Source organism: Copadichromis virginalis, linkage group LG15 (genome assembly GCF_057382275.1).
Source record: "Copadichromis virginalis isolate Kocher_CV1m ecotype Utaka linkage group LG15, C_Virginalis_male_GT1.1, whole genome shotgun sequence".
In the NCBI taxonomy this organism is placed as follows: Eukaryota; Metazoa; Chordata; class Actinopteri; order Cichliformes; family Cichlidae; genus Copadichromis; species Copadichromis virginalis.
In genome coordinates, this window is record NC_140632.1 from 24,071,274 (window position 1) to 24,097,836 (window position 26,563).

At 40.6% G+C, this 26,563-nt stretch overlaps 2 protein-coding genes across 2 annotated transcripts in view; both read right to left on the reverse strand.

The window, feature by feature from the left end:
- The window catches only part of xrn2 (5'-3' exoribonuclease 2), a 42,688-nt gene extending 40,925 nt beyond the window's left edge, over positions 1-1,763 (reverse strand). Inside the window, exons 1-5 of the mRNA XM_085432625.1 lie at positions 1,681-1,763; positions 1,472-1,565; positions 717-844; positions 356-467; positions 100-211 (exon numbers count right to left, since the gene is read on the reverse strand). Of these exons, the coding sequence (XP_085288751.1) occupies positions 100-211; positions 356-467; positions 717-844; positions 1,472-1,565; positions 1,681-1,748 (514 nt within the window). The 5' untranslated portion in view covers positions 1,749-1,763. The remainder of the gene's footprint in view (positions 1-99; positions 212-355; positions 468-716; positions 845-1,471; positions 1,566-1,680) is intronic.
- An 18,018-nt stretch (positions 1,764-19,781) lies between these two features.
- On the reverse strand, positions 19,782-23,353 carry LOC146692521 (uncharacterized). The gene is made up of 3 exons (XM_085432627.1): positions 23,236-23,353; positions 20,698-20,889; positions 19,782-20,609 (listed from the first exon to the last, which is right to left on the reverse strand). Exons 1-3 carry the CDS (start codon positions 23,299-23,301, stop codon positions 20,349-20,351), a joined length of 519 nt encoding a protein of 172 aa, XP_085288753.1. The 5' UTR covers positions 23,302-23,353; the 3' UTR covers positions 19,782-20,348.
- Between the last annotated feature and the right edge of the window lie 3,210 nt (positions 23,354-26,563).

Consider the following 26,563-nt stretch of genomic DNA (forward strand, 5'->3'; position numbering starts at 1 on the left):
ATCAAATTTGACGCAGTTAACATTACAGTGTTTTGAATATCACATTAAAATATATTGCCCGTATTTTCAGTCCAGCAGTCAAAGAGGCAAATAAAACACCTTTCTGGATGACCTCCTCTCTCACGCGACTCTTCTCCTCCACCAACTCGACCCCTTCTTTGGAGGCACGAAACCGCCGAGAGCGCTGCTGATTCATTTTGGCACGTGGAGCCTGGGCAGAGTTAACTTTAGTTTACATCAAAGCTACTGTCAGATCGGCGTAACACTGAAAACAAGTTTACTTCACACACAGTAACACTTGTGAATGCTCATCAGTGAAAAAAACTGCACGTTTCTGTTAACGGCAGCAGCTTACCACTCCGTCGATGGCCATGTAGAGAACTCTCCTCGGCCGCACGATGTTAAACAGGCGGTCAATGTACTCGAAGATCGCGACCATCATTTCATCCTCGTTTTTGGGAGCCGGTCTGTGGAGGAAGAGACAAAGTGAAGACTTGGTATGGCTTCATTTATGAACTTTTATATATGTATAAATTTGTATAAATATTTCAAATTTAGAAAAAGACTGTTTCAATGAAATTATTGACTTCCAAATAAATTACACTGGAAACAAAAACCTCACAGGGAGTAGGTTTCTGTTATATCAGAAATGAACTGAGCTGTAAATACAGAAGATCGGTCTTTTATGTCCAGATTAAACTGAGAACGGTTCCTACTTGTCTTCTGGATGCGTGCAGGGGTGAATGATCCCATTCATGTCCAAGTACAAATTGTCAAATTCCACCTCATTGGGGTTTGGCTTCGTTGTATCAACAGGAATACAAACTCCATTACACTCCTTCCCCTGTTAACATGAAAGGAAACAAAAAAATAACCTTTTTTGCATCAGAGCTGCAACTCCGGACAAAAATACATCTTCAGCTGTTGTGAGCTGCACTCACACAGAACCTAGTGACATTTCTACAGACATGTATGTCAGGTTACAGCACAGATTTCAGAAAGCTTTGTGATTACGCAGGATATGTATGCTGTAGACAGTTTTTTACTTTTGTATGCAATGTTTATGGCAAATAGCTCTTGTGAATCATAAAGAAACGAGGAGTGGCTCAAAACATTTGCACAGTACTGTTTAACAGCAGACCAGTAAAGTAATTATAGCTATTGTTAATTTTAACAATACAAAAACAACGAATCCAAACACTTTCTGTGTTTGCTGTCAGGTTAAAGTTCCGCGTGGGTTTCAAACATTCACACAGCAGCAATGTTATTTACAGTGTCACGTGTAAGTAAACAGACTGCACGAGCTTTGATTTATCGTCCCCACTCTCGCCAAAACATTTCGCATTGCCATAGTAACTTCACCCGCTGTGTGCAGCGATTAAAACGCAGTCAAATGCGCGAGAAGAGTGTTAAAAAGCTTCCCGATAATGTTCCTCGGACAGGCTGCTAGCTTTCAAAGCTAACCACTCACCTTTTCCTCCACACAGTGCACAATAATTGATGGATATTTTCGGCTGAGCCAACGGAAAAACGCCGGAACTCCCATCTCCGGTAAACAGTCGTTTCTATTTCAACGGTTAAAATACGAACAAGTAGGCAATGATTAAAACAGCTTAATTAAAACAAGATCTTAACTGTCGATGCGTTGGCTACATGCTGCTGGCCGTAGCCATTGTGTACCTTTTCCGGTTTATGTCGAATATTTCCGGAGCATCCTGAAGTGTCTCGCAACTCCACAGCGACCCCATAGGTCGGAGACGGTACTGCAGGCATCCAACGGTCCTGATAATGGAAACAACTGATCCACCAGGATTGTAAATTAATGAATTAATAAAATAAATATTTATTTCTGGACTATAGTCACCACTTATGTAAGCGGAATATAATGTTGAAAACTGACTGGGATCTATATTTCCTCCTTAATACTTTATTTTTGTTATTAGGGATATTAATATGCAGGTATTGTTAAATTAACATGAGTATAAATGAGTATAAATCAACTGCTGAACGATCTTTGCTTCCTGAGAAAGTCTCTGAACTTGTCAGCGTTCATATTTTCTTTTTTTTTTTCTTTTTTTTTTTTTTTTTTTGCCTGTCCCGTTTGGCTCTTTTGCCATCAGAATTATTGTCTAAAGGCAAAGAAAGATGCCCAACGGATTTACTTTACCAAATTGACCATCCCAGCCTTGCCGTAATGGTCCATTTGATTCACCTTTTATTGTTTATTTTATTTTCACTTACTGAATACGGGACAGACTTGACTGGGGGAAAGAAGGGGAGAAAGAAAGAGGGAAAGAGAAACAGCTGAGAAGAGGGACGGGGCGTTCATATTTTCTAAAGTTGTCTAATGCAGTCAATGAATTAATAATTTACTTTAAAACTTTTTTAGAAAATGACAAATAAACAACACATATTATGAATTTTAATTTTAATATTGTTATAAACATGTACTACAGGGGTATGTGCTCTGTCACTCAGTGTTTTTGTTTAAATAAAATATTACATAATAATAATAATAATGATAATAATAATAAGCATCATCATCATCATAATCATCATCATAATAATAATAATCACTTCTATAGTTGAGTTTTCATGTTAAAAGTGGGGACTGAAATGAAAACAGTGCTTTGAAGAAACCACCGAAAGCCAACAGGTGTGTGAGAGGTGTGATCCTCGCAGACTCTCACACGTGTCCATATTCCCTAATTGCGTTGTGGTTGATCTTACATGATGTTCCTTTAATGGGGACTCTCTGAACAGATGCCCTCTCGCTTCCCAGCTCTGCAGCAGCACATTTAAGGTGAATTAGATTTTTTTCCCTCCCTCCTCTCTTCGCTGGTTCATGCAGCGGGGGAAAGGGGCCATTAGCCTCCCCTCTTCAGGCAAGGCGGGTCTGACATCAACACTGCAGTATTATTACTGCAAAGAGCCGCTGATGGAAAACACTTGGCCTGCTCCGACGAGCCATTTCCATAAACATTTACGCTGGAGCTGCAGGTAATAGGACAGAGGTGTCGTTTTAGTGTTTGTGGAGAGAAATGGAGAAGATAAAGTGAAATCTGATGCAAATGGCAGATGTGAAAGCGCACGGAGGTGCAGCTCGGGAGTATGACACAAGAATACATTCCGGCACCTGCACACGATGAGTTGCTGAATTCATGGAAAAATGGTCGCTCATTCTGGGCTTTGACTGATTTCCATAAAGTTTTTCTGTTGAGATAAAGTGGGAATTTTGGTTTATCAAAACAATCTCACAGCAGAAGTTTTAGTTTAAGCATTTCAGAAGTTAAAAAAACATGTTTCATTCGAAGAGCTGGAAAAAATGGAAACGTGAAGGTTCAGTCTTTATCTCATCTCTCTGTGAGCTGATTGTTCAGGGGGTTCTCTGGATTGGTATTCCACACGCATGCAGGCGACTGAAAGAGGGAGAGCGCCCTCACCTGGTGGATCATTACCATCATCACCAGCCCGGGTTATCTGGATATCACATCTAGACGAAATTCGACTTGATTTAAAAACCTGTATGTGTCCATGGACAGTAAATTTAATCAAGGTGTTTATACTACAGGTTCAGCAGTACCGATTCTATATCCTAATGCATGTTTTTTTTTAAAAAAGGGCATATATAATTATTTTTTCCAGTCTTTTCTTTTGGAGCTTCACAGTAGGGTTCAGCTTTACTTTGTCTTATTCCAGCTGTTCTAGAGGAACAGCTGCTGCTAAATCTCAGAGAGTCTGACAGAGGAGGTCTGGGACACAAAAACGTCTGATCCAATCTGGACTAATTTAAACTTTTGAGACACAGGGAGGAGATCCAGGGTGAGCGACCAGGCTGGAGAGATCACATGTTAGGTAGAAAGGTAAAAAGTCCACATATAATTATTTACCTTTGTTCAACATCTTTTTTTTCTTTTCTACATCATATTAAAATAAAAAATTCTACTGTATAACTTATTCTACATCTCCAAATGCAGTCATTAAGAGCTATAAAACTGTACAGTCAAAACAGTTTTATGGATGCCAGTGAAGGAAATTAGCTTATTATAAGCCAAGAGTGCAGTGGGAAAAACTCCACTGAATATTCACAACTGTACTTCCACCTAATCAAAATGGTAAATAAGAGAGTAAACAACAAGGCAGTGGGAAATTATGTTATGAACCACTTCTAAAAATCTCAGCTGCAACTAATTTAAGCAACAGAAACGAAGCAAAAACAATCCTGCATCCGTTTTAGTTGTAGCTGTAAATAGCAGGTGTGTTCTGTAACCTGAGGCCAGATGGGCTTTTATGCATTGCTGTCACAGGAAGAGTGTAAGCTAGATTGCAGATGTCCCCTAAACGCGTCACGTGAAGGCACTCATCAAGATACTGTTTTAAAGAGAGGGCAGCTATAAGTATCACTCTGTTTTAATATTCTCCATCCAACTGCTTTGGAAATGCTAGAACCGAGGACAGGATAAACTCGAGCAAAGCCCCACAGATCTCACTATCTGCTGTTTATGAGCAGGAGGAGGTGCAAAAGACAGGCGCTGATGTGATGAACCAGACCGAACCCCTGCACAGAGAACTTGAACTGTTTGCTTCAGGCTGCAGATACTGAACACGAAGAGTAAAATGTGGCAGGACAAAAAACTCCTTTATTTTCTATGCAATAGTGTTTTGTTTTGTTTTTTTTAATCAATTTGTGATAGCTGTGCCTTTTTTAAAAATTTTACTGAGGATTATATCTTCACTTTTTTGGATGTGGATTTAATTTTCTGTATTTGTTATGTAATGTTTTTCTTCTTTTTATATTGTTGATGGATTTCATGAGAGCATATCTGCAAATTAAATTTCCCAGTACAGCTATTAAACTGACTGAACTGAAATGAGTGAAGTTCATCAGTGGGAACAGAAAATGTGTGAAATTAAATAAAACTTTGTGAGAACAAGTTTATGGCAGATTAATGAAAGTTGGAAAAATACCTGTTTGGCAGTTCTCATCTGAGACAGTTTGAGCCTCATTCAGACAAGTGTGTTTCTATTTAATTCAATTTTATTTTATTTGTATAGCACCAAATCACAACAACAGTGAACAAGTTATTGTTATTTGGTGCAGGTTATTGTAAGGTGAACATCATACAGTAATGCAAACAGTTGATCCCCTATGAGTAAGCACTTGGTGACAGTGAGAAGGAAAAACTCCCTTTTAACAGGAAGAAATCCCCAGGAGAACCAGGCTCAGTGAGGGGCCGCGACTGGCTGGGGGTGAGGGGAGAAAGTCAGGTCAAGAGACGCACTTTAACATTTGCAAGGAACGCGAGTACAAATCAAAGAGATGTTTGTGACAGAGACACAAACTTTTAACAAAAAATATGAGAGAAAATCACAGTTGTCGGTTAATTTTGCACAAAAACAGCTGATGATTAAAAGTAAAATGTCCTTCAAAGAGCTACGTCTTACTTCTATAAGCTGAATACATTTCAGAGCCTGTACTTTTGTTTTATTTAGGTAAAGTTGGAACAGTACTTCAGTGCTTCAGAGCTTTTCCAACACAAGTATCTGCAGCTGCACTCGAGTGAAGAATGTGTGTCCTTTTGCCAAACAAACGCATGTTTGTATATGTTTGTGTATGTTTCAATTTCATTCTTTAACTTTTGACTATGACATTACATTATTATAATGCTACATGGTACATATATAAACTGGGCTAGAGGCAGCTAACACGAAAAACTTGAAGGATGAATTCAAACCAACTTCGAGACTAATTTCATTCATATGTTTAGACAAGCCCTATTGATGTATTTGGTGTAAAATACTGTTCTCACCAGAGCTCCCCAGGTCCAGAGCTCCTGTCAGATGTGGTGGTTTAAATTTTTTGCTAAAAAATGAAGTAAATTATCAAAAAGAGGAAAGATAAACTACTGAAATATACCACAAACAGTTTCAAAGAGACAGAAAAAGAAAACACAGGAAGCAAAGCAACTAAAAAGAGATGAATAGAGGAATAAAGATGTAAAATCACTGCAAACAGAGGATGTAAAAGGATGTCTACTTACAAAATTACCAAAACACAAGAGACTTTAAAGGGGCCCTGAGCTACACAAGACTTCAGAGAGATGCAAAGTAACTAAAAAGAGACACAAAAAGAGCAAAGAGATGCAAACAGATCACAAAATCATTTCCACACCAGCACTGGAGTTGTGGACTTCTGATGGAGGTGTACATATGAATCCAAATATCCAATAGTTCATGTTTAAAAATAGACAAATACGAAGAAATCACCAATAAAGGCAAAAAATATCACTCAAGGAGATGGAGAATGAAAGGAAAATGCAAAATGATTAAAATAAAATCAAAGAAAACAGAGATTGGAACACAAAGGGCTATTACAAGATCTCAAAAAGACACAAGGAGGTTAAAAAGAGGTATAAAAGTAATTTTTAAGACAGAATAATTACAGAATCATAGAAGAACCACTTTTAGGTTGAAAATGGATAAAGAAGATTCAGAAAACCAGACGAACACACAAAAACAAAGACACTAAAAACTGTTCACAGTACTTTGTGTGGTTTTCAGACCAGGTGTCGGTGTTTTTTCCACAACTCCCTGCTGGCACCTCGGTTCATTACCAAAGCCTAAAATGATTTCTGAAGCTGTGTTAACACCTTAAGCACAGACTTTATTTTAGAACAATCACTTCAAAGACAAAATACAAACAGCTAAAGATCACACCACACAAGACCTCTGCTCGTTTAGACTGGAACTATCCACACTCAGAGTCTGAGGCACACGTCACAATCAGCAGTGTCTGAGCATGAACTTCACACCAGGTCGCTGTAGGTCCTACGTACGTATTCAAATGTCATTTTATCTCCTTCAGCCTCTGCTTTCAGAGTCTGATCCAGAAGCTGATTTGTGTTTTCATGTGTTAAATTCACACTTTCACACTCAAGCACAGGGAGCACTGCACACATGAGATATGATCTGATAAACAGAAGCTTAATAAAGGCGCGATAAAAAAAAGGTCTATTTGTACTGTAGCTTTGGTCTAACAAAGACACTGGCTAAACATGTTAGTGCGCCTTTGATTAGCTGATCCTTTAGCCTACTCATGAAAAGCTCAGCAGGAATTCACATCGTACAACAGAGCAATTTGTGTCTCCAAGGTTGTGATGTGTCCTCCGTGGCTCGCACACTTCTTCATATCGGAGCCTCTTTGAGTCTGTTTCTGCCCATTGTGCTGCAGGAATAAAGACCTGCCGGGTTTCCGTTGTTCCTCTCCTCTGAAGCGCTCACAGGCAGCTTTCTGCATCTTATTTCCTCCTCTTTTAGCGGAATTTTTACTTATTTTTTTGCCTGTTACGCTCATTGGTGGGAAGAACGTTTGAGTTCTTGTACCGCATGGAAAGGTTTCATTATTTTTATAGTGAAGATTGTCATAAACAGCCAAAAGTCCGTCTCCAGTTATTTAAAAATACATCCACCAGAATTTTAAAGGAATCAAAGAGGCTAGACTATACATCATTCCCATCCCTGCTACCTTTGAGATATACAAATCTGAACTTCTGTTAAAGCCTGCTTCCTCTTGGCTCCGCCCCACAAATAGATTTAGAACTCACAACACATCAACAAAGGCACAGCCTGCTTTCCTCAGGTTAGACCCTGCTCGTAACCGTTCCATTAGGGGCCATCGTACACTGTAAAACAAACAACACAAATGAAGTTGACATGAAGCGATGACGATCTGGTCCTGATGTTTCTGAACAGGAAAAGGAAGAAACTGGATTTGAGATTTAGAGGTTAGTATTTACTTTAAAAAACGAAGAAGGGAGGGCCGGAAAAATGAATGCGGGGAACATACAGTGGGGCAAAAAAGTATTTAGTCAGCCACCGATTGTACAAGTTCCCCCACCTAAAATGATGACAGAGGTCAGTAATTTGCACCAGAGGTACACTTCAACTGTGAGAGACAGAATGTGAAAAAAAAAATCCATGAATCCACATGGTAGGATTTGTAAAGAATTTATTCGTAAATCAGGGTGGAAAATAAGTATTTGGTCAATAACAAAAATACAACTCAATACTTTGTAACATAACCTTTGTTGGCAATAACAGAGGTCAAACGTTTACTATAGGTCTTTACCAGGTTTGCACACACAGTAGCTGGTATTTTGGCCCATTCCTCCATGCAGATCTTCTCGAGAGCAGTGATGTTTTGGGGCTGTCGCCGAGCAACACGGACTTTCAACTCCCGCCACAGATTTTCTATGGGGTTGAGGTCTGGAGACTGGCTAGGCCACTCCAGGACTTTCAAATGCTTCTTACGGAGCCACTCCTTTGTTGCCCGGGCGGTGTGTTGTGGATCATTGTCATGTTGGAAGACCCAGCCTCGTTTCATCTTCAAAGTTCTCACTGATGGAAGGAGGTTTTGGCTCAAAATCTCACGATACATGGCCCCATTCATTCTGTCCTTAACACAGATCAGTCGTCCTGTCCTCTTGGCAGAAAAACAGCCCCATAGCATGATGTTTCCACCCCCATGCTTCACAGTAGGTATGGTGTTCTTGGGATGCAACTCAGTATTCTTCTTCCTCCAAACACGACGAGTTGAGTTTATACCAAAAAGTTCTACTTTGGTTTCATCTGACCACATGACATTCTCCCAATCCTCTGCTGTATCATCCATGTGCTCTCTGGCAAACTTCAGACGGGCCTGGACATGCACTGGCTTCAGCAGCGGAACACGTCTGGCACTGCGGGATTTGATTCCCTGCCGTTGTAGTGTGTTACTGATGGTGATCTTTGTTACTTTGGTCCCAGCTCTCTGCAGGTCATTCACCAGGTCCCCCCGTGTGGTTCTGGGATCTTTGCTCACCGTTCTCATGATCATTTTGACCCCACGGGATGAGATCTTGCGTGGAGCCCCAGATCGAGGGAGATTATCAGTGGTCTTGTATGTCTTCCATTTTCTGATGATTGCTCCCACAGTTGATTTTTTTCACACCAAGCTGCTTGCCTATTGTAGATTCACTCTTCCCAGTCTGGTGCAGGTCTACAATACTTTTCCTGGTGTCCTTCGAAAGCTCTTTGGTCTTGGCCATGGCGGAGTTTGGAGTCTGACTGTTTGAGGCTGTAGACAGGTGTCTTTTATACAGATGATGAGTTCAAACAGGTGCCATTCATACAGGTAACGAGTGGGGGACAGAAAAGCTTCTTACAGAAGACGTTACAGGTCTGTGAGAGCCAGAGATTTTCCTTGTTTGAGGTGACCAAATACTTATTTTCCACCCTAATTTACGAATAAATTCTTTACAAATCCTACCATGTGAATTCATGGATTTTTTTTTTCACATCCTGTCTCTCACAGTTGAAGTGTACCTCTGGTGCAAATTACTGACCTCTGTCATCATTTTAAGTGGGGGAACTTGCACAATCGGTGGCTGACTAAATACTTTTTTGCCCCACTGTAACAAGCCACCCCCCCCAAAAAACAAGTATCCATAACTCGAAATTTCTAAAAACGAAACTCGAAATTTCGAGTTACTTTTCTCATAATTTCGAGTTAATAAATCGAAATTTCGAGTTAGCGCTGCCAATCAGTAATCTACGTGAATGAGGTCACTTTCTTGTTACCCGGAAGCATATGGCGCAGAGTAACGCGCACTCAAAACCGGATCGCAACACATTGGCGCTTTCGCGAGTACGTTTGCTGATAGTAACGCCATTTGATTTAGCTAATAACACAAGGATTTCATCATTTTTGAAGCCACGCTGAAAGTACTCAGCAATCCGTGCATTCATGACTGGATGTAATACCGGTAGCTTAGCTGTAGCATTTGTACCTGAGGGCTTCAGCTTCCGGGTAACAAGGAAATGACATCATTCACATAGATTACTGATTGGCAGCGGTAACTCGAAATTTCGAGTTGCTTTTCTCAAAATTTTGAGTTAATAAGTCGAAATTTTGAGAAAATAATTCGAAATTTCGAGTTATGTATCCTTCTTCTGTTTTCTAAGTGGCGGAAACAGGCTTCCATAGAAAGCAGTCTTCTATGACCTCGGTAAAAATTTCCTGAGTTTATGGGTCAAATTACAAGTTTCAGATCACAGAGAGTAAAACATGATGCTCACTGGACTCAGAGAGGAGGATAATTACTGTATATTCATTGGCTACCAACCCATGATTGATGTGCGTGGCGTCCCTCGGTTTGCCAGTCAGATTCACCCCACACTCGTGACTTCAGATTTTAGAAAGGTAAGAACTTCATCTTCACAGCAGGACTTCACAAACCAATCGGTGACCCTCCAGCGTCGTGAATGTTGACATCTTTAGTGTCTATCTCCTTCTGTGGCCAGCTTATTATCCCATCTATGGGTGGACTGGATCTCACGCCTACCATTGAGCTGGTTTCTCAGCACCTATCTTATCCTCTGGAGGCATTTGACTGTGACTGACTTTCCCTGGCCTGTGGGATACCCAGCTGTGTGTATCCCCTGTAATCCGTTTCTCTGTCACAGTTTGGTCACACTTGTCCACGTCGTAAAACGCCCTGATGTCCTTACTGTTTTTTTGTTTTGTTTTGCCTGTCCCGTTTGGCTCTTTTGCCATCAGAATTATTGTCTAAAGGCGAAGAAAGATGCCCAACGGATTTACTTTACCAAATGGACCATCCCAGCCTTGCCGTAATGGTTTATTTGATTCACCTTTTATTGTTTATTTTATTTTATTTTCACTTGCTAAATACGGGACAGATTTGACTGGGGAAAAGAAAGGGGAGAAAGAAAGAGGGAAAGAAAAACAGCAGGGAAGAGGGACGGGGATAAAGGGCAAAAAACAAAAAACTACAAAATAAGCAGACAAAAAATACATATATCAATCACCTGGATCACCTGTTGAGAAAGAAAAAAGAGACAACAAGCAGAAGAGAAAAAAAAGAGCAATACAATAAACAACATCACGATGATATATGGGAATATAACATTAAATACTAAATATTAAACATTATTGTGCAGCACGTAAGATCGACAGTGCACAGTGTGCAGACCGCCCTGACTTGGCAGCAGCAGGGAGGCCCCACATTCCAGACCCCAATCGGACGGCCAACTCCTCCTCCTAGCCCCCCTGCTCCAGCAGGCTGCAGAGAACAGTGGTGTGTGAAGACTCCAAACCTCCCTCCGCCCACTCATATGTAGTGTTGATGCATGTGTGTTCTAAGGTGCATTTAAAACCCAGGAGGACATGGAGCTACCTGCCAGAGAGCAGCAGGTAAGTGCATAGCCCCTCCTGATAGCCCTCAGTGTCTACATGTATTTAAAATTGAGAGGTGGGCAACGACGCCAGGGGTGAGGTTGTACACCCTGATGGTCTATTGGATTCCGTGTAGTGTGCCCACCCCCAAGGTCCTATGTGTATGTATGTGTTATGAGAGTGTGAGTAATGTGAATGTCTAAGTTGTGGGATAAAATTCAGGCACAGGCAGCCAGAAGGGGACAGAGGGGGGAGGGCCCCTACTCCAAGGCCCTGCATGTGTGGGTGATTGTGGTGGAGCGGGAAGAGGGAGGCAGCTGGAGATGGGGAGGGAAGGAATGGAGGGGCAAGTGACCCCTCCCTCCCCCGCTGACCCCAGTAGGCACCCCCACACTCTGCAACCCGCCAGGTAAAGGGGGCCCAGGCCCATCCGGACTGGGGCCCAGTTCGGCAGCGCCGCCTGGCCCCACAGAACCTGGGACAGCCCACCCGACCCCACCACAGAGAAAACTGCACCCACCCCGTCATCCACTCATCTTCCAGACTATACACAAGACAATAGACGCCCAGGCTGAGATCTTCCTCCACCTCTCCTATATCTCCCCCTCCTGCAGAGTGATGTCCTTACTGTAAGAAAGACAAAACAAGGTCACAGGGAAAGATCAAGAGTCAGTCGTGTGACACTTGCTGCTGAAAGTTTCTTACATCATCCTGATTTTGACTTTGGGTGCAGGTGGTCTGCGTGGTTTAACGGTTTGCCCCATAATCTTTCCACTGAGTGTCTGATTATACCACTTAATACACTGATAAGTGTTTATTATAAAGGAATATGTGAGTGCATTTCATCCTTTGGGAACCATTAATATCTGTTAAGAAATTAATGCCAGTCGAGATGTTTCAGTCAGCAGAGCAGCAGTGCCGCGTGAGCGCCAGCCCACTAACATGGTTTAAAACCCACATGTTAATGAGGGGTTCCGAATGCCTGCCAGCACAACCCCACTCTGAAAATTTTGGGTCATTTATCTGCTAATGTATTTGTTTATTTATTCCTTTGTATATCTGTTTGTTTACTCGTGTTATTAAATGAGTTAAAATGTCCTTGAGCTCCATTATGGCCATCCCAGGTCGTGTTGATGGAGCAGCAGCAGCGGGTCTGTGACTCTGGCGGGCTCCAGCGCTCTCACAGTACGCACACCCAAACAGTCACAGGATCAGTGGTGAATTTACTCACGGCAGCTAATTGAAAAGGCTGCTCCGCCGCTCTGAAACGCTCTTGGCAGAGGTAAAGCGGTTTAATTGAGCTAAATTTGTCTCAATTAAGGCGCTCACTTAAAAGCAAGAGACGGCCCTGGCAGCAAGCCTGGTGAGATGCAACGGTGAGGGGTCCTTACCTGCACATTAGAGAGGTAGGCATTTTAATAACAACACACACACACACACACACACACACACACACACACACACACACACACACACACACACACACACACGCGTGCACTCTCCCTCCTCCTCCCCCTCCTCCCTCTGTTAGTGACTCAGTGAAGTGGGACTCAATTATTGTTAATGGAAGTTCACTGCACATTTTCAAAAGGGAACCCTTGTCTGCTGCAGATGGGCTGATCTGTTCACTGAGTTTCAGTTACACAAACAAGTTCAACTTCAGCTGGAGGATCCAAACAAAAAGGCTCTGATGTTGCCTTCAGGGCTCATTTTCTTGTTGTCTTTTCACCTGAGGTGGAAAGAATGTTCACACTTTTTATTTTTCACGGCAGATCTAATTTTATTACTTTTATTTTAGGAGAGTGACAACAAAGGAATTCTATTATTTTTAGTTACACCAGTTTTTAAAGAACAAATGCATCCACAGCAAATGACATAAAGCCCAGAAATAAATTCAGTTATTTGAGAATCTCCCATCTCTTTTAGAGGCCCAAATCCTAATCTGATAACGTGGGAAACATGTAAAATATGGTCCGCAGAAGACCAGATAAAGGCTGTGTTGGTACCAGGATTAACGTCTTAGATGTGTCCACATGATACCTATACAAACACACGTGGGATTTAATAATGCAGCACTCTGTTTTTGGCCTAGTTTGGGAAGAGCTGTCCTCTGTTTTGAAAACTAGTTGCAAATGCATGCAGGGTTGGCTTTGTGATCATTCCCAACATGTATGATTTGTTCACACCTGACTGATTGTTGTTTTAAAGCATGGTGGAAGAATACACAAAGCCTTTATCCAGCTAACCCTAAATGACTCTTCCTGAGGTACTAGCCCCCAGTTTGGATACTTTTAAATTAAGCTACAAACATCCCTTTTTAGCAAAGTTTATCATCAACATTGGATCAAGTGACCCTGATCTGAACACAGCAAGCCATGCTGTCATGCTCTTTATAGAAAGAAGAAGCTTTCTCCTGACACACCACACTAGGTCAGTCTTTTTCTAGCTGTGCTGTCATGAGCGTTAACCTTTCAGCCTACAGTGTCTGAGACGGGGCTCACCTGGTTTGTGCGATTGCACGGGAATTAACCCTTTTGAGTGGGACCCTTTGTTTGGGGCTGCTCACAGGATCTAAAACAGCTGACAGTTTTCATATTTCTGGGATTTTTTTCCTAGCATTGTAAAATCAAATTTATTTCAGGGACATTTAAATTTTCACCACATTGGCCTTGAAAACAGCACAGTCAGCCACTATGGATGTCCTTTTCTCCTCTTTATCTGTTAGTATTGTTAGAAATAACAGGCATAAAATGACAATTTCGAGCTAGCAGCAATTCAACCAACATCCCATTAGACAGAGCTACACAGGTCTGAGGAAGGGCACTTGAGCTGCAGTGCTCCCATAAACTGCATCAAATGATTTGATTATTTGTTTATACCAGCGTTTGGGCCCATTCTGCTCACGCTGATTGTGCCCGTTTATCTTATTAAAGCTGTGGAAGAGCCCATGTTTCCTGAAAAGGACAAAGAACCAACCTTTATTTTTAGTTTGATTTGTAATAAACGAATGATTTTCTTTCTTTTTTTTTGTGAAGAAAAAATTACCAGTAGTACGTTGTAAAGGCTCTGGTTCTTTTGTTTGCCTGGTCAGCTGTGGAAAAACCTTCATACATGCTCACAGATGGATAGTAGGTGATAGTAACAAAGCCAGAGACAGTTTGTTACTCCTACAAAAACAGCATTTAACGCAACACTGAGTAAAGTATCACAAAAACGGTAAAGGACACTTAGGCCAAAATGTCATTTACCTAACTTACTTTTCTAGTTATTCTAAATATTCTTAACTATTAAAACATTTTTCAGTATCCTGCTCTGTTTGCACACTATGACCTGGGTTTGCCACTTATCTGTACTTCAGTTATAATAACTGTACAGTACTGTTTTGGTAACTTGTCCATGATGTAAGTATGTAAAAAGTTTGTGTGTTTCTGTTCTTTGTCCTGTGTTCTGTTCTGTTTGTATTTGTATTTTTTTGCTGCTGTTACAACTACATTTCCCAGTTGGACAATTAAAGGATTATTCTATTCTATTCTACTTTTCCTGCATTGTGGATCAGTTTGTTGAGCCTGTTGGCCTCTCTGTCACTGATGCTGCCCACCACCCAGTGGACAACAGGAAAGCAAATGGCACAAATAGAAGATCTCCACACACTGAAGGATCTGAGCTTTATGTTCTGCCCTAACAAATGTCTTGTCATGTCTTCTAACCTTTAAGCAGCCGATTTGTGTCATTTCATTTGTTTTGTACCAAATAGGTTGGTAGGATTTAGCCCTAAAGCCGTATATCTGGAGAGCAGGCTAGACTGCAGTTCCTCTAATGGAAACATTAAATGTGTTTAAATATCACCGAACTGGACTTTTCAGTTGTGTTTGTGCTGTTGGAGCCTTTCGGAGTATTTTAAAGGAGCGTTCTGACAAATAATATGGCTTCGTTTGCAGGTCATTAAAAGAACAAACAACAACAATTAAAAAAAGCTGGGACCAAAATGCTAGCAATGACACCAACAATATCAGTGGGTGACATCACAGGCATTTTTTATATTGTTTTTTTCAACTGTCTGGTTTTCCACAGGAGTGCCACCAAACAAATAAAAACACAAGAACAGTTTCACTGGGTTGTCCACAATGTTTCGTGCACTACATTATCAGTACAGAAAAAATAACTTTATGACATTATTTATTATTATTAACCTTTATTTTACCAGGAAAAGTCCCATTGAGATTAAAAACCTCTTTTTCAAGGGAGTCCTGGCCAAGAGGCGACAACATGTTAAAATTACAAAGTTACATACATGTTATAAGTAACAATTACATTTTAAAAAACATTTTACTCTGGCTCTCTCAATTAAAGTCTTGGTCACAAATATTAAATGAACATATATGTCAGTGATGAGCTTGTTTCTTCACCAGCTAAGAGTGGCTAAGCCATAGAAAGTGGGTCCTGTTACATACATGCCATCCATGAATTACGTACATGCTATGCTTCAATTTAACCCAAGAGCAGGTAAAAAACACTCAAACTGAAAGAATGTGATAAAATATACACCCCTGACTTGAGATGATCACTCTCAAGAGTCAAAGCCTTGCGGACTCTGGCTCCATAACTGCGTCTGCTCAGCTTTGTTGACTTCTCAGTGTTTTGTTGAAAAGCAGACTTTATAACAGTGAAGCTGGAAAACTGAAGCCACTTCCCAGAGTGAGGCGTCTGACAGTAGGTCTTACTTGGTTCATGCTGTAAATGGTTCTGACTGAAGATTCTCTTGAAGAGCGCACCTACTGCAACCTGCGTCTCATCTTGACTCGTGCTGCCTCCTGGTGGTGAAAGTCTGCAACAGCACCGTTTTATGCCCCAAAACTCTAAGGCCTAAGAGCTCTCAGGTTCAAATCCTGAGGAGGATTTGGCGTTATTGATTTGGTTTTTCATTAATAAGCTGCCTGGATGTGACTGAAGCCTGTCTGATCAAGTTTAAAGACCGCAGAGAGAAAAGGGCATGAACTGCAGTTATCATCATCAAAGAGTCCTCAGAGCCTACCACTCACTCACATGGGCTTATTTTGCTGTGTGAACAGTTTTAGTGTCAGGATGGGGAATTGAACAAAAGAAACTTACACTGAAACTAATGAAAACTTAAGTAAAATTGAACATTTTAAAACAGGAAAAACTCAACTGAAATGAAAACACAAATGATTCAGAGAGTTTGTTGCATGTTTAATAATGTCCAAGTACATCCATCCAAAGTCATCCTGTGAGCTTTGATAAGGCTGAACAGCGTCCAGGTTGAAAACAACAGCTATGTCTGTACTTTAGCATCGGAAGAGCTAAACACTCAGATATTAGATCCAAATTCTTTTAATATTTTCTAAAAAATGTATCAGTCTGAACTAGTCCTCCATCCTTGCTTTTTTCCTCTTTCCATTTTTATTTCTGTTTTGCTTTTATCAGACTTCATCCAGCAAAAGGTCTGAACTGCATCTCTCCATCTCGAGAACACTTCAGTACTGATTGTATTGTTACGTGCAGGACTGTAATTGAGTTTTCCTTGCACTGTTTTCTTGACACTTTTAGTTTTGTGCTCTTCTTTTACCTCTTCAGAAAACCTTTCTCATTTGGATACACTGTTTTTGACTTTCTGAGCCACAAAAATATGAAAAACAGCAAAACATTTGTACATTGGAAACACACTAGCAACTTGTGTCAGCTTCCCTTAGCGGTGACAGCAGCAGCTCGGATGTTTTGATCTGTGTGTGGGATTTGTCCAGCCCTCCGCCTCATGCTGTGACATTCAAACAGAGCTGCGTGTCATTAGCCTGGAAGATCTTTGACTGCCACATAGAAGCCGAAAGCCGGCTGATCAGCACCAGCTTCCCGGGGAGGGGGATGTCTGCTTGTGCCATAGGCCTGCGACCGCCACCACGGCTTCTCTTGTTTCCTCAAACAGGAGTCTGTTTTGCAGCCGACTTACAAATGACCAGGGTTGGTCTCGTTAGAAGTGAGGCGAAGAGGGGGCGGCTTAACAACACCAGAGTCCCCTGTTTTTATTGGGCTCATTACTGATGGATAACACAAGTAGAGGGACAAAAGGCAACAGGGAGGAGAATCCTCTAATGAGAAAAAGAGAGCAGATACTATCATCTGCATTGCTTTTCCTCTGTACAAGGAGATTCACCTGAGTAGAGCGGGGTGTGTGTGTGTGACTAGTTACCTGAGGTAGTTTTACTATCAGTCTATTCTTTCCACCAGCTACCAAACATGTTTGCTTTTACAAAAGGATTGTGAATCATGTTAAGCCAGGCGGTCTTTAAAACTGAAATTCTAAACAGCAATCATCTGAACACATTCTGTAAACTTTAGGAGAATACTGCCCAGACACAAGGTCTAAAGACAAAAGCCATCAAAAAACAAATCAGTAGATTAAAATCTGGCAGCATTCCCCAAATTCCCTGAAAGGAAGGACCAAAAAGCTCTCCAGAGAGTGATCCGTACAGCAGAACGCTGCTGCAGGATTGCTCTCCCCCCGCTTCAGGACACCTACACCAGGAGATGCCGGACTAGAGCAGCGCAGATACTGAAGGACCCGTCCCATCCAGGCAACAAACTGTTCCAACTTCTGCAATCTGGTAGAAGGTTCCGCATCTTCCGGGCAAGGACAGAGACTCAAGGGGAGCTTCTATCCCCAAGCCATCCGTGCCCTAAACACACACACCCGCCCTCTCACATCATCTATAATTGACTGAGACAGGACTCTTCCAGACACTAAACCAAGGCACAATGTACATTTCAAATTCCTTTAATTTTAAATATGTTTATATTGTCTATCCTGTAAAATAGTCAGATGTCTATTCATATTAATGTACAGAATTCACCTGCTTGCTGCTACTACTTCACATTCACCCAATGAATGTGTGTGTGTGTGTGTGTGTGTGTGTGTGTGTGTGTGTGTGTGTGTGTGTGTGTGTGTGTGTGTATATATATATATATATATATATATATATATATATATATATATATATATGTATATAATGTTCTTCCTCTACACCCCCCCTCCCCAATTTTTTTGCACATGTCGAGGAGCGTGTCAGGCTACATTTCACTGTGTGTTATACTTGTATAACTATGCATGTGACAAATAAAGAACCTTGAACCTTGAAGCCTGAAGTGGGATTTATATTCCCATGCTGATGTCAATTTCTGTATCAAAAAGAGAGATTTGTGTGGGAATTCTGCCAATGCAGACACTATAGAAACAAACTGCATGCTGACAGTGAAGCAACAGTTTACCACAGAGTTCAGGAAGCACAGACAGAGGCCACAGTGGACAGTTTGGACTGTGTTTAACACTTGACTTCCCTTCAGTTGATGAACTTCTTCCAATAATCAAACTTCTGTCTTCTCCACAGCTGGAGCTCAGATAAGGAACCAACCACAGTTCAAACAGAGTAGCCTATCCTGCTGGCTGTTCCATGCATCTTCAACACCCCCTCCTAATGAATAGTTATATATGTATAGGGATTGTTGCACCTTTATCTTTTACATTGACTTCACTCAAGCTCTACAGGTGCAACCCATTCAATACTATGAATTCATAAAATAACAGTGTTGAAATGCTCGTGTTTGTGTGTTTTTAAAAGGTCAGCATGGGGACACATCGAGCCGCAGTGTGGGCACAAACACAGCAACCTGAACTCTGAAGCTGCGCACAGATTAAAGCCATCTCTCGGTCAAGCAAGAGACTCACAGTAGAAAGTAATTGGTGCCTCACAGCAGGATGCCAGACACAAACATTAATAAACAACAACTCTTACTTCTAAACTTGTTAGTCGGCGACATTTTAAAGAAGAACAGCAACATATCTCTGTGTGGACGCACAGCGAGGGTACGTGAGAGCGAATAAAACAACGCTGGTGATGTTTAATCACCTCTGCCACATTAAGATGTGATTTCAAGCAACGAAAGAACGGATGGAGATCAAAAAGTGATATTTTAAATCCAGAACATCTGCTTTGCACGCCTGCATCGCCTTCTCATTTGTCAGGAAGGAAAACAAAGCTGCTTTAGTTGGATGTGTTAAACGGCCCCCTGCCCCCCTTGGGGGCGGGGGCACAGGGGCAGACCACCAACGCTTTTTTGGCTACCATGCTGCGCTGACGCGGACAAACAAAAGCACAAAGCTGCAGCGGGGACCCTTTGTAGCTCGACTTTAATGTGCCCCGCCTCTTTCTCCTGGAAGCGGAGCAGCTACTGTAAAGACTGCAGAGCACAAGCGTGCAGGAGAAATGATCGCTCCTCTGTCCCGACACTAACCAAACTGCTAGGGTTTGCATTTTTTTAAATTATTTGAGCACAAAACAAACAATTTTGAAATGCCTGCTGAGTATTTTACAAATGATCCCTTCAGCCATCTCTGTGCAGAACAACAACTTTAAACTCGTTTAACTTACATCAACTTTTAACCTTGTTTATATGTGCACCATCAACTCCAGTAAACTGAGATGAAAACCTGCAAAAATACCTTAAATGATATATACAATGCAAAAATTCCTTTCAAGCATTGTTCAGGATTTAAGCCTTTAATGGTGCTCTTTCAACAAAGTCATCTCATTGCATCTTTGCAGTAATTTAACAGTCAGTATATTTTGAGACTATTTCTGCTAGATTTGGAAGAAAGTTTAGTTAATGTCACATTCTTCTAGTTCAACATGAAGCTTTGACTGAGTTTCTCAGCACAGTGTTAATCTCAGAGTTAGCTTCAAGGATAGCTCATGATGAAGTTTCACCAGTCCCACAGTTTTGCTTTGTGGACAATGAAAAGCCTACGTAAGACCTGTCTTGATGTATGCTCAATCATCCAGGTAAGTAAATTATCTGGACATCCGGATGAATAGAATCAACTTTTGGGATTTACATAAAAGCACATGATGTAAGTCCGATGTGTCATGTGTTGGGTACAGACAGATTCTTGAGGGACGATTGTTGTGTGGAGCTGATCGATGTTCTGTTAGCTGCCCTGCAGGTGTAAATGCTGCGGCTCAAATATTGCTGATAAGTTTTTAATTAATCTCTCAGCTTCACAGACTAGATATTAAATGTAAAGATGAACGATTCCTGTAATTTTCATTCAGGCTGACTGGTTGGTCTGTGGTCGTGGTTGAACCACGAGCTCGGGGAAACCCGTTTGCTCATCCATCTCTCTGGTGAACTCCAGGTCTACCGCTTCACCAATGACCACCTCAGCTGTGGTGAACACCTCCAGATCTCCCAGCACATGACCTCCCACTGTCTTGCCCTCGAAGTCTGAGAGGCTGATGTGAATGTGGGCGTCTGGGTTAAGAGTGCCCACCAGGGAGACGATCTCAAAGGGCCCACTGAGGTGCACCACCTGAAGGAAAAGTTTAAAAGCTGACATCATGACGAGCCCACGTGTCTCAGAGCTCTATAAATACAACCCAACACGCTGCCTCGACTACCTCGTTTGTTTTTGTTGCCGTGGCATTCGCCAGCCGCAGCGTCGCCTTGGTGAGGCTGCCAACACACGTGACTATGAACGGCGCTCGGAGACGCTTCACCTCCACGAAAGCCTGCAGAGTTCCCAGCAGCTCCTGACCCGGGCGGACCCTGATCGCATGGACCTGGAGGGCCGATCCTGCTCCTGCTGAACTCTGGGAGATAAAGACAGAATTATTTCTGTGGTTTTCATCTTCCTTCATTTAAAAAAAAGGGGAATTAATTTATTAGGTCTTTTCTCATGTCCTGTTTTATTTATGTTCTACAACTCAAACTCAGACTTCAAATAAATGAATAAAAAATTGATTAAAAAACAACAACAACAACAACAACAACAACAGAATTGTGCGCTATTCCAGAGTGGACAAAAATATCTCTTTTGTTGGTCTGTGTGTGTGTGTGTGTGTGTGTGTGTGTGTGTGTGGTCCATTCAGATCTTTAACAGGATCAGTGTGCTTATCCAAACACCAGGCTGACCTCTGACCTCTGCGGGGGTGAAAGAGGGCGTCACGTGCAGCCAACATTAATGGAGCAGCTTTACAAAGAGCCTTTTTTAAGAAAACAGGCAGAGGAGGTGGAGCACACATCACATTACTTTACGTTTATTTACCCGACATGTTGACGAGCCAGACAGCGAACAAGCAGCCGTCTCGAGCTTTAACGGAAGGTCGGATTTGATTTTGTTTTAAGAGCAGGAGAAACTCCAGTTTGAGGACAAGCTGCTGTAAAATGTTGAAGCCACTCAGTCAACTGAAATGTCAGTATTTATGTGTGGAGTGACAGCAGCTTTACATTTTATAGTATTTATTTTAGCCTTTTCAACATTTATCATGCTACTCTTATTAGCAGACTACAAAACTGGGTCTGCATCACTGGCACTGCTCTCAAATGGTTTTCTTCATACTTCTCAAACAGATATTTCAGAATTCATATGAATCGATGTATATTGTCATCTGCACCTCTCGTATGTGGAGAGGCCTCAATCCATCCACCAGTTCTGTTTCTTTATAAATGTTGGACATGTCAGGTATATGCATGTTTGGTTTTTTTTAAATGCACATTTTCCTAAAGCTAACCTTTGTTGTCTCAGTGTCTCTGTGGCGTCTCTTTCAGGGGAAGGAAAACGTTCTTATCAACTGTCATTAGATTGTTAAATGTATACACGTGAATCACTTTTCCACTTATTTTCTGCCTTTTCAATTTTAGTTAAACTTTTTTCATTACGTTTTGGAGCATCATCGTCCACTTGATGCTCTAAAGCTGAGTCAAGCCCCACAAACTCCCATGTTAAAATGTCCAACTTTACAGTAGCAATAAACACGTTTACAGCACGCTATAAAATTCTACTTTGGCCTCTGTGGATGGTTTCCTCCTTCACAAAATTTTTATGGGAGGTTTTCTTTTTTAATAACTCATCAATCAGAATACTGCTTAAGGATTTTGGAAGTTAAGGGCATGGCTAGAATGGGTTAGATTTGAACCTTACAAAAACCCTACCAGTTCAATGGTAACCTGGTGGTTGATAAAAGGTTAAAGTCCAGCAGGGAGTTGCTGTATCGCAGTTTACAGATAGACTATTACATATCTGTTGACTTTTAATCAAGCGTGTGCTGAAACTTATTAATTACATATTTTATCTTAAGTAAACAATGGCTGACTTATTAGTAATAACATTTTTCCACATATTTGTGCAGCACTTTATCTGGTTATTTGTGCTTTATAAATAAACTTGAGTTTCGTGGGCATAAATACATTTTGAACAAAACAAAGATGTGATATGTTGCTAAATATAATGTTGATGTGCACTGATCCGTTTACCCCAGAAAGAAAACACTAAATATTCAGATAACTCGTGTCCAGTATCTCCACACACACACACACACACACACACACACACACACACACACACACACACACACGCACACACACGCACAAGAGATTTAACCCCAGTTGTTTCAGAATACAAAAATAAGTAAAAACTAAGATAAATCCACCCTGAAAGAAGAGTAGAAATCATGCTCTGGCTGTAAATGTAAAAATTAATTACAATGTGGCGTTCAAACTATGGTCTTGGCTTGCCCATGTGTCCTGTCCCTGAACACAAATCTGCAGATTAAAAACACTCTAATAAACTGCTTTCAGACTGTTATGTGTATTTATCTGAATAACCTTTCACTCTTGTTTTTTTCCTCTGTTTTGAATTTTAACAAAATGTTTTAGTTTTTTTTTTTTTACTGAAAAATCTAATTTTTACGTGACGCTCCAAAACTGAGCCAATCCCAGCCTCCCATGTTCAAATGTCCAACATTACAGTAGCAATAAACATGTTTAACGTAGACAAGTATCTTTTCTTTTACAAAATAAGGAGCTGGTGTAATTTTGTTTTTAACTTTATATTTTTGGAGGAAGACAGAAACAAACCTGTCGGGGACATTTAAAGAAATTCACATGTATCTGCAGTTTTAAAAGGAACCAAAGGTGATGAAGTAGAAGAAACTTACCATTCTGCACTGCGCTGAGGATCCTGAGGGACTAAAGTTCAGGTAAACACTTAAAGCCACACACATGCAGGGCCATTACGCTGTGGACTGAACTGAGCATGCTCAGCAGCCAGAGAAACCTTCCAAACGTCTCACTTCCTGCTGAGTGTGGAGTTAGGCTTTTATTTTTCTTGTCTTTGACCGCCACCTGCTGGAGAATATGAAGCTCTGCATGGTGAAAATAATGACGGTGATGCAAATGAAATGAGAGAAGCTAAAAGAACAAAAATAAACAGATAAATAAATGCACACAATAAAAGAGAAACCCCAATTCTGAACTCAAAATATAAGATATAAGCTATGCAATGCTTAACGAATTTATTACGAGGTCTATGCCAAAACTTTCCTAAGTTGTATTTAAATTGTAAAAAGTATTGGTAAGTACCAAAAAAGATTTTATATTTCTCTAATGGTTAATTCACCAGTACGCAAAAGCTCTGCAATCGAAATTGCATTTTTAATGCTCAAATATAATTATCTTTGTTATCTATGGATTTTCAAATTTACTGTTTAACAAAAAGGCAGAAAAAAATAAAACACATTATTATTTATTTCATTAAGATGCCAGATTACATTTAATTACTTGAATTCCTAATGAGAAAACCAGTTTTAGTGGTTGGATGTTAGGTTTCTGAGACTGTGGCTCAAATATGGGTATAAAAACACGATTTCAATTTTTCATTTACCTAATAAATGACACATGGTTTGTTTTGGGGGAGTGCTTGTTTTAAAAATGCTTTTGACAGATCTGTAAAATATTTGTAAAGCTGTCTTTTAATGACAGGTGGTCTAATAAATGTGTTTTGCACTGAATTAAAAAGTCCCAGCACTAATAGTGTCATTTTCTTGATGGAGAAACAAAATCCAGCGTTGGCCATCCTGATAAACATGCATATGCAGAATAACTTAATTATTAAACTATTATTAAATTTAAAATTAAAAAGCAGACCAGAAAAACATCATCATCTGTGTGTGATTGTAACTAAAAAAAAACCCATCAGGTTTTAAAAATAAAATAAAATCCACATATTCATATTTCTGTAATTACTCTGACTCTGTTTTTATTTTTCCACTGTCTCGTTATCAGCCTGTCCACATTAATACACCTGAATCAGAGTCATGGCTATTTATACATCTTGAGTGGACCAAAATAAAAAATAAATTTAAAAAATAAAACAGAAATATTGTACACGTCATGTGTCAGTATATATATATTTAACTTCATGCTGTATGATCTGCTTTGAGTATGTTTTTTTTAATCCTTTATTTACTTTATTATTTTCCACTCATAAACCCGAGCATGTCCGAACTCTCTCTGTTTAGAAATCTTATATGTGGAACTTTCTCGTCTGTACCTCTAGATGGCGCTGGAGTTTGTGAAATGACTCCACAGAGACTCCCACATTGCTGCAGACACAGGATAATCTGAATACCTTTAACTCTTTGCACTGAAAAGACACACATAAATATTGTTTTTCTTTATAAAAGCGGCATGTGTGGAGATGCTCAAGGCAATACTCAGTGTAGGTGTAACTGCAGCTGCTAGCTGAGCTTTCTACAACAGACTGGATGAAGGATGCTGCTGGGCAATTTAAACTGGTGACAGATTTTTTAAAGAAAAATGAGATCAGAGTTTAATCCTCACTGATCCTATTAGGCTCTATGCAATTTTATTTTAACGTGTGTGTCCTGACTGACTGTTTGCTGGAGCACATAATGATAAAATGTGCAAACTTCATGACAGTTTTGATTCTGTCCCTGTATTTGGTCGTGCTAGGCAAGTTGTGTCTTATACTCAGGGTTACCAGAATTTGTATGAAAGGGTATATACAAAAAGTACGGGAAGCCAACTAGAGGACGTATTCCTTAACAAAGGGAGGACAAGACTATACACAGCCCACAAATTAACACCGCTGACACGGATGGATACACGTAATCATCACAAGTGAAGACAATCAGAGACGGAGGACGCAAAACCCAAATTAAGACATAAGTGAAAACTTCCTAAGTAAAAGAGGAAATGACCGACCAAAGACACAGGGGAGCACAGAAGAACAGCGTGTGGAGCGGTGCGCGAGGGAAACACACAAAACTTTATTATCATGTGAACAATAATAAAGTTAAACAGGAACCAAAACACCGTGACTAGGATAGACTTTAAAGTAAAATAAAATAGGAATCAAATACTCAAGAAATAGAACTCATGACTTTACACACTACAACAACATTTATATTCATGTGGATATAGTACATATGTACTTTGTTTAGCACACAGCACAGCACACTTTCTGAGTTATAAAGCTTTTTGCTAGTTTTCTACCAATAAATCAAAGTCAAAGTTGACCTTGAAGATGGTGAATGTAAGGCAAATTTTCATGGACTGTTACTGTGGCCCTTTTCTACACCCCATTTATTCAGAACACTTCTATCGTGTTTACAGACAGAGCAACACACAAGCAGCACTACAAAAAACACAACCTCGTGGCGGAAGTAACAAGAAAACAGAAACACAAAGACGTTCACAGAAAACCTCCGAGGCCATGACACCAGGATCTGCTTTATTCACAGGCTGTCAGTAAAAGCCAGACTTTAGGAGCTGAAGTGTTGCCTTTCAAAAATTACAGCCAGACAAAACGAGGCACATTGTGCGAGAGACGAGGGGCAAACAAAGAGTGACCCCAAAAAAGGATATGAACTGGAACTGAAAAAAGATCTTTGAGACTCAGCTGAATGTGTTATGGATCTGATTTAGTGGAAATGTGTCAAAAAGAGCAATCTGGGGCGAAAGAAAGCTCAGATTCTGTTGATCTTTATTAAAAAGCCACAAAAGGAGCAAAAGAGCAACAGAAGACAAGTGAAAAACACTTTTATTAATATTTGAGCAGGGATGACCAGAGCTGATCAAACTATAGCAACTGAAATACCTCCACAATGATTTTCTAGCTCTCAAACTGCACACAGTGATTACGAGATTACAAACACACGAACTGTGTATTTTTCAAAAAAGGGGGGGAGAATGCAAATCACAGGGATAAATCCACGGATGTATTTTGTCTGAATTTTCCGTGTAATAATGAGCAGATTAAATCAGGGCTGTGTCGGGACCCCTGGGAGCCAATGAGGCCACGCTCGGGCGATTATTTCAAGTAGAGGTGCTCACATGTAAATTCCCCCTGCGAGGGCGTGATTACTATCAGGTTACAGCATCCATGGCAACAACCTGCAGCATACAGAGCAACATAATGAGTATGAGGTCAGAGCAGGACAATCTGTGGAGTCATTTCTCCCC

Coding starts and splice junctions, on each gene's coding strand:
- LOC146692521 (XM_085432627.1), bottom strand. CDS start 23,301: ATGTGTGTGGCTTTAAGTGTTTACCTGAACTTTAGTCCCTCAGGATCC. Junction 20,890..23,235: donor CCTCAGCGCAGTGCAGAATG/GTAAGTTTCTTC, acceptor TTTATCTCCCAG/AGTTCAGCAGGAGCAGGATC. Junction 20,610..20,697: donor CGGCAACAAAAACAAACGAG/GTAGTCGAGGCA, acceptor CTTTTCCTTCAG/GTGGTGCACCTCAGTGGGCC.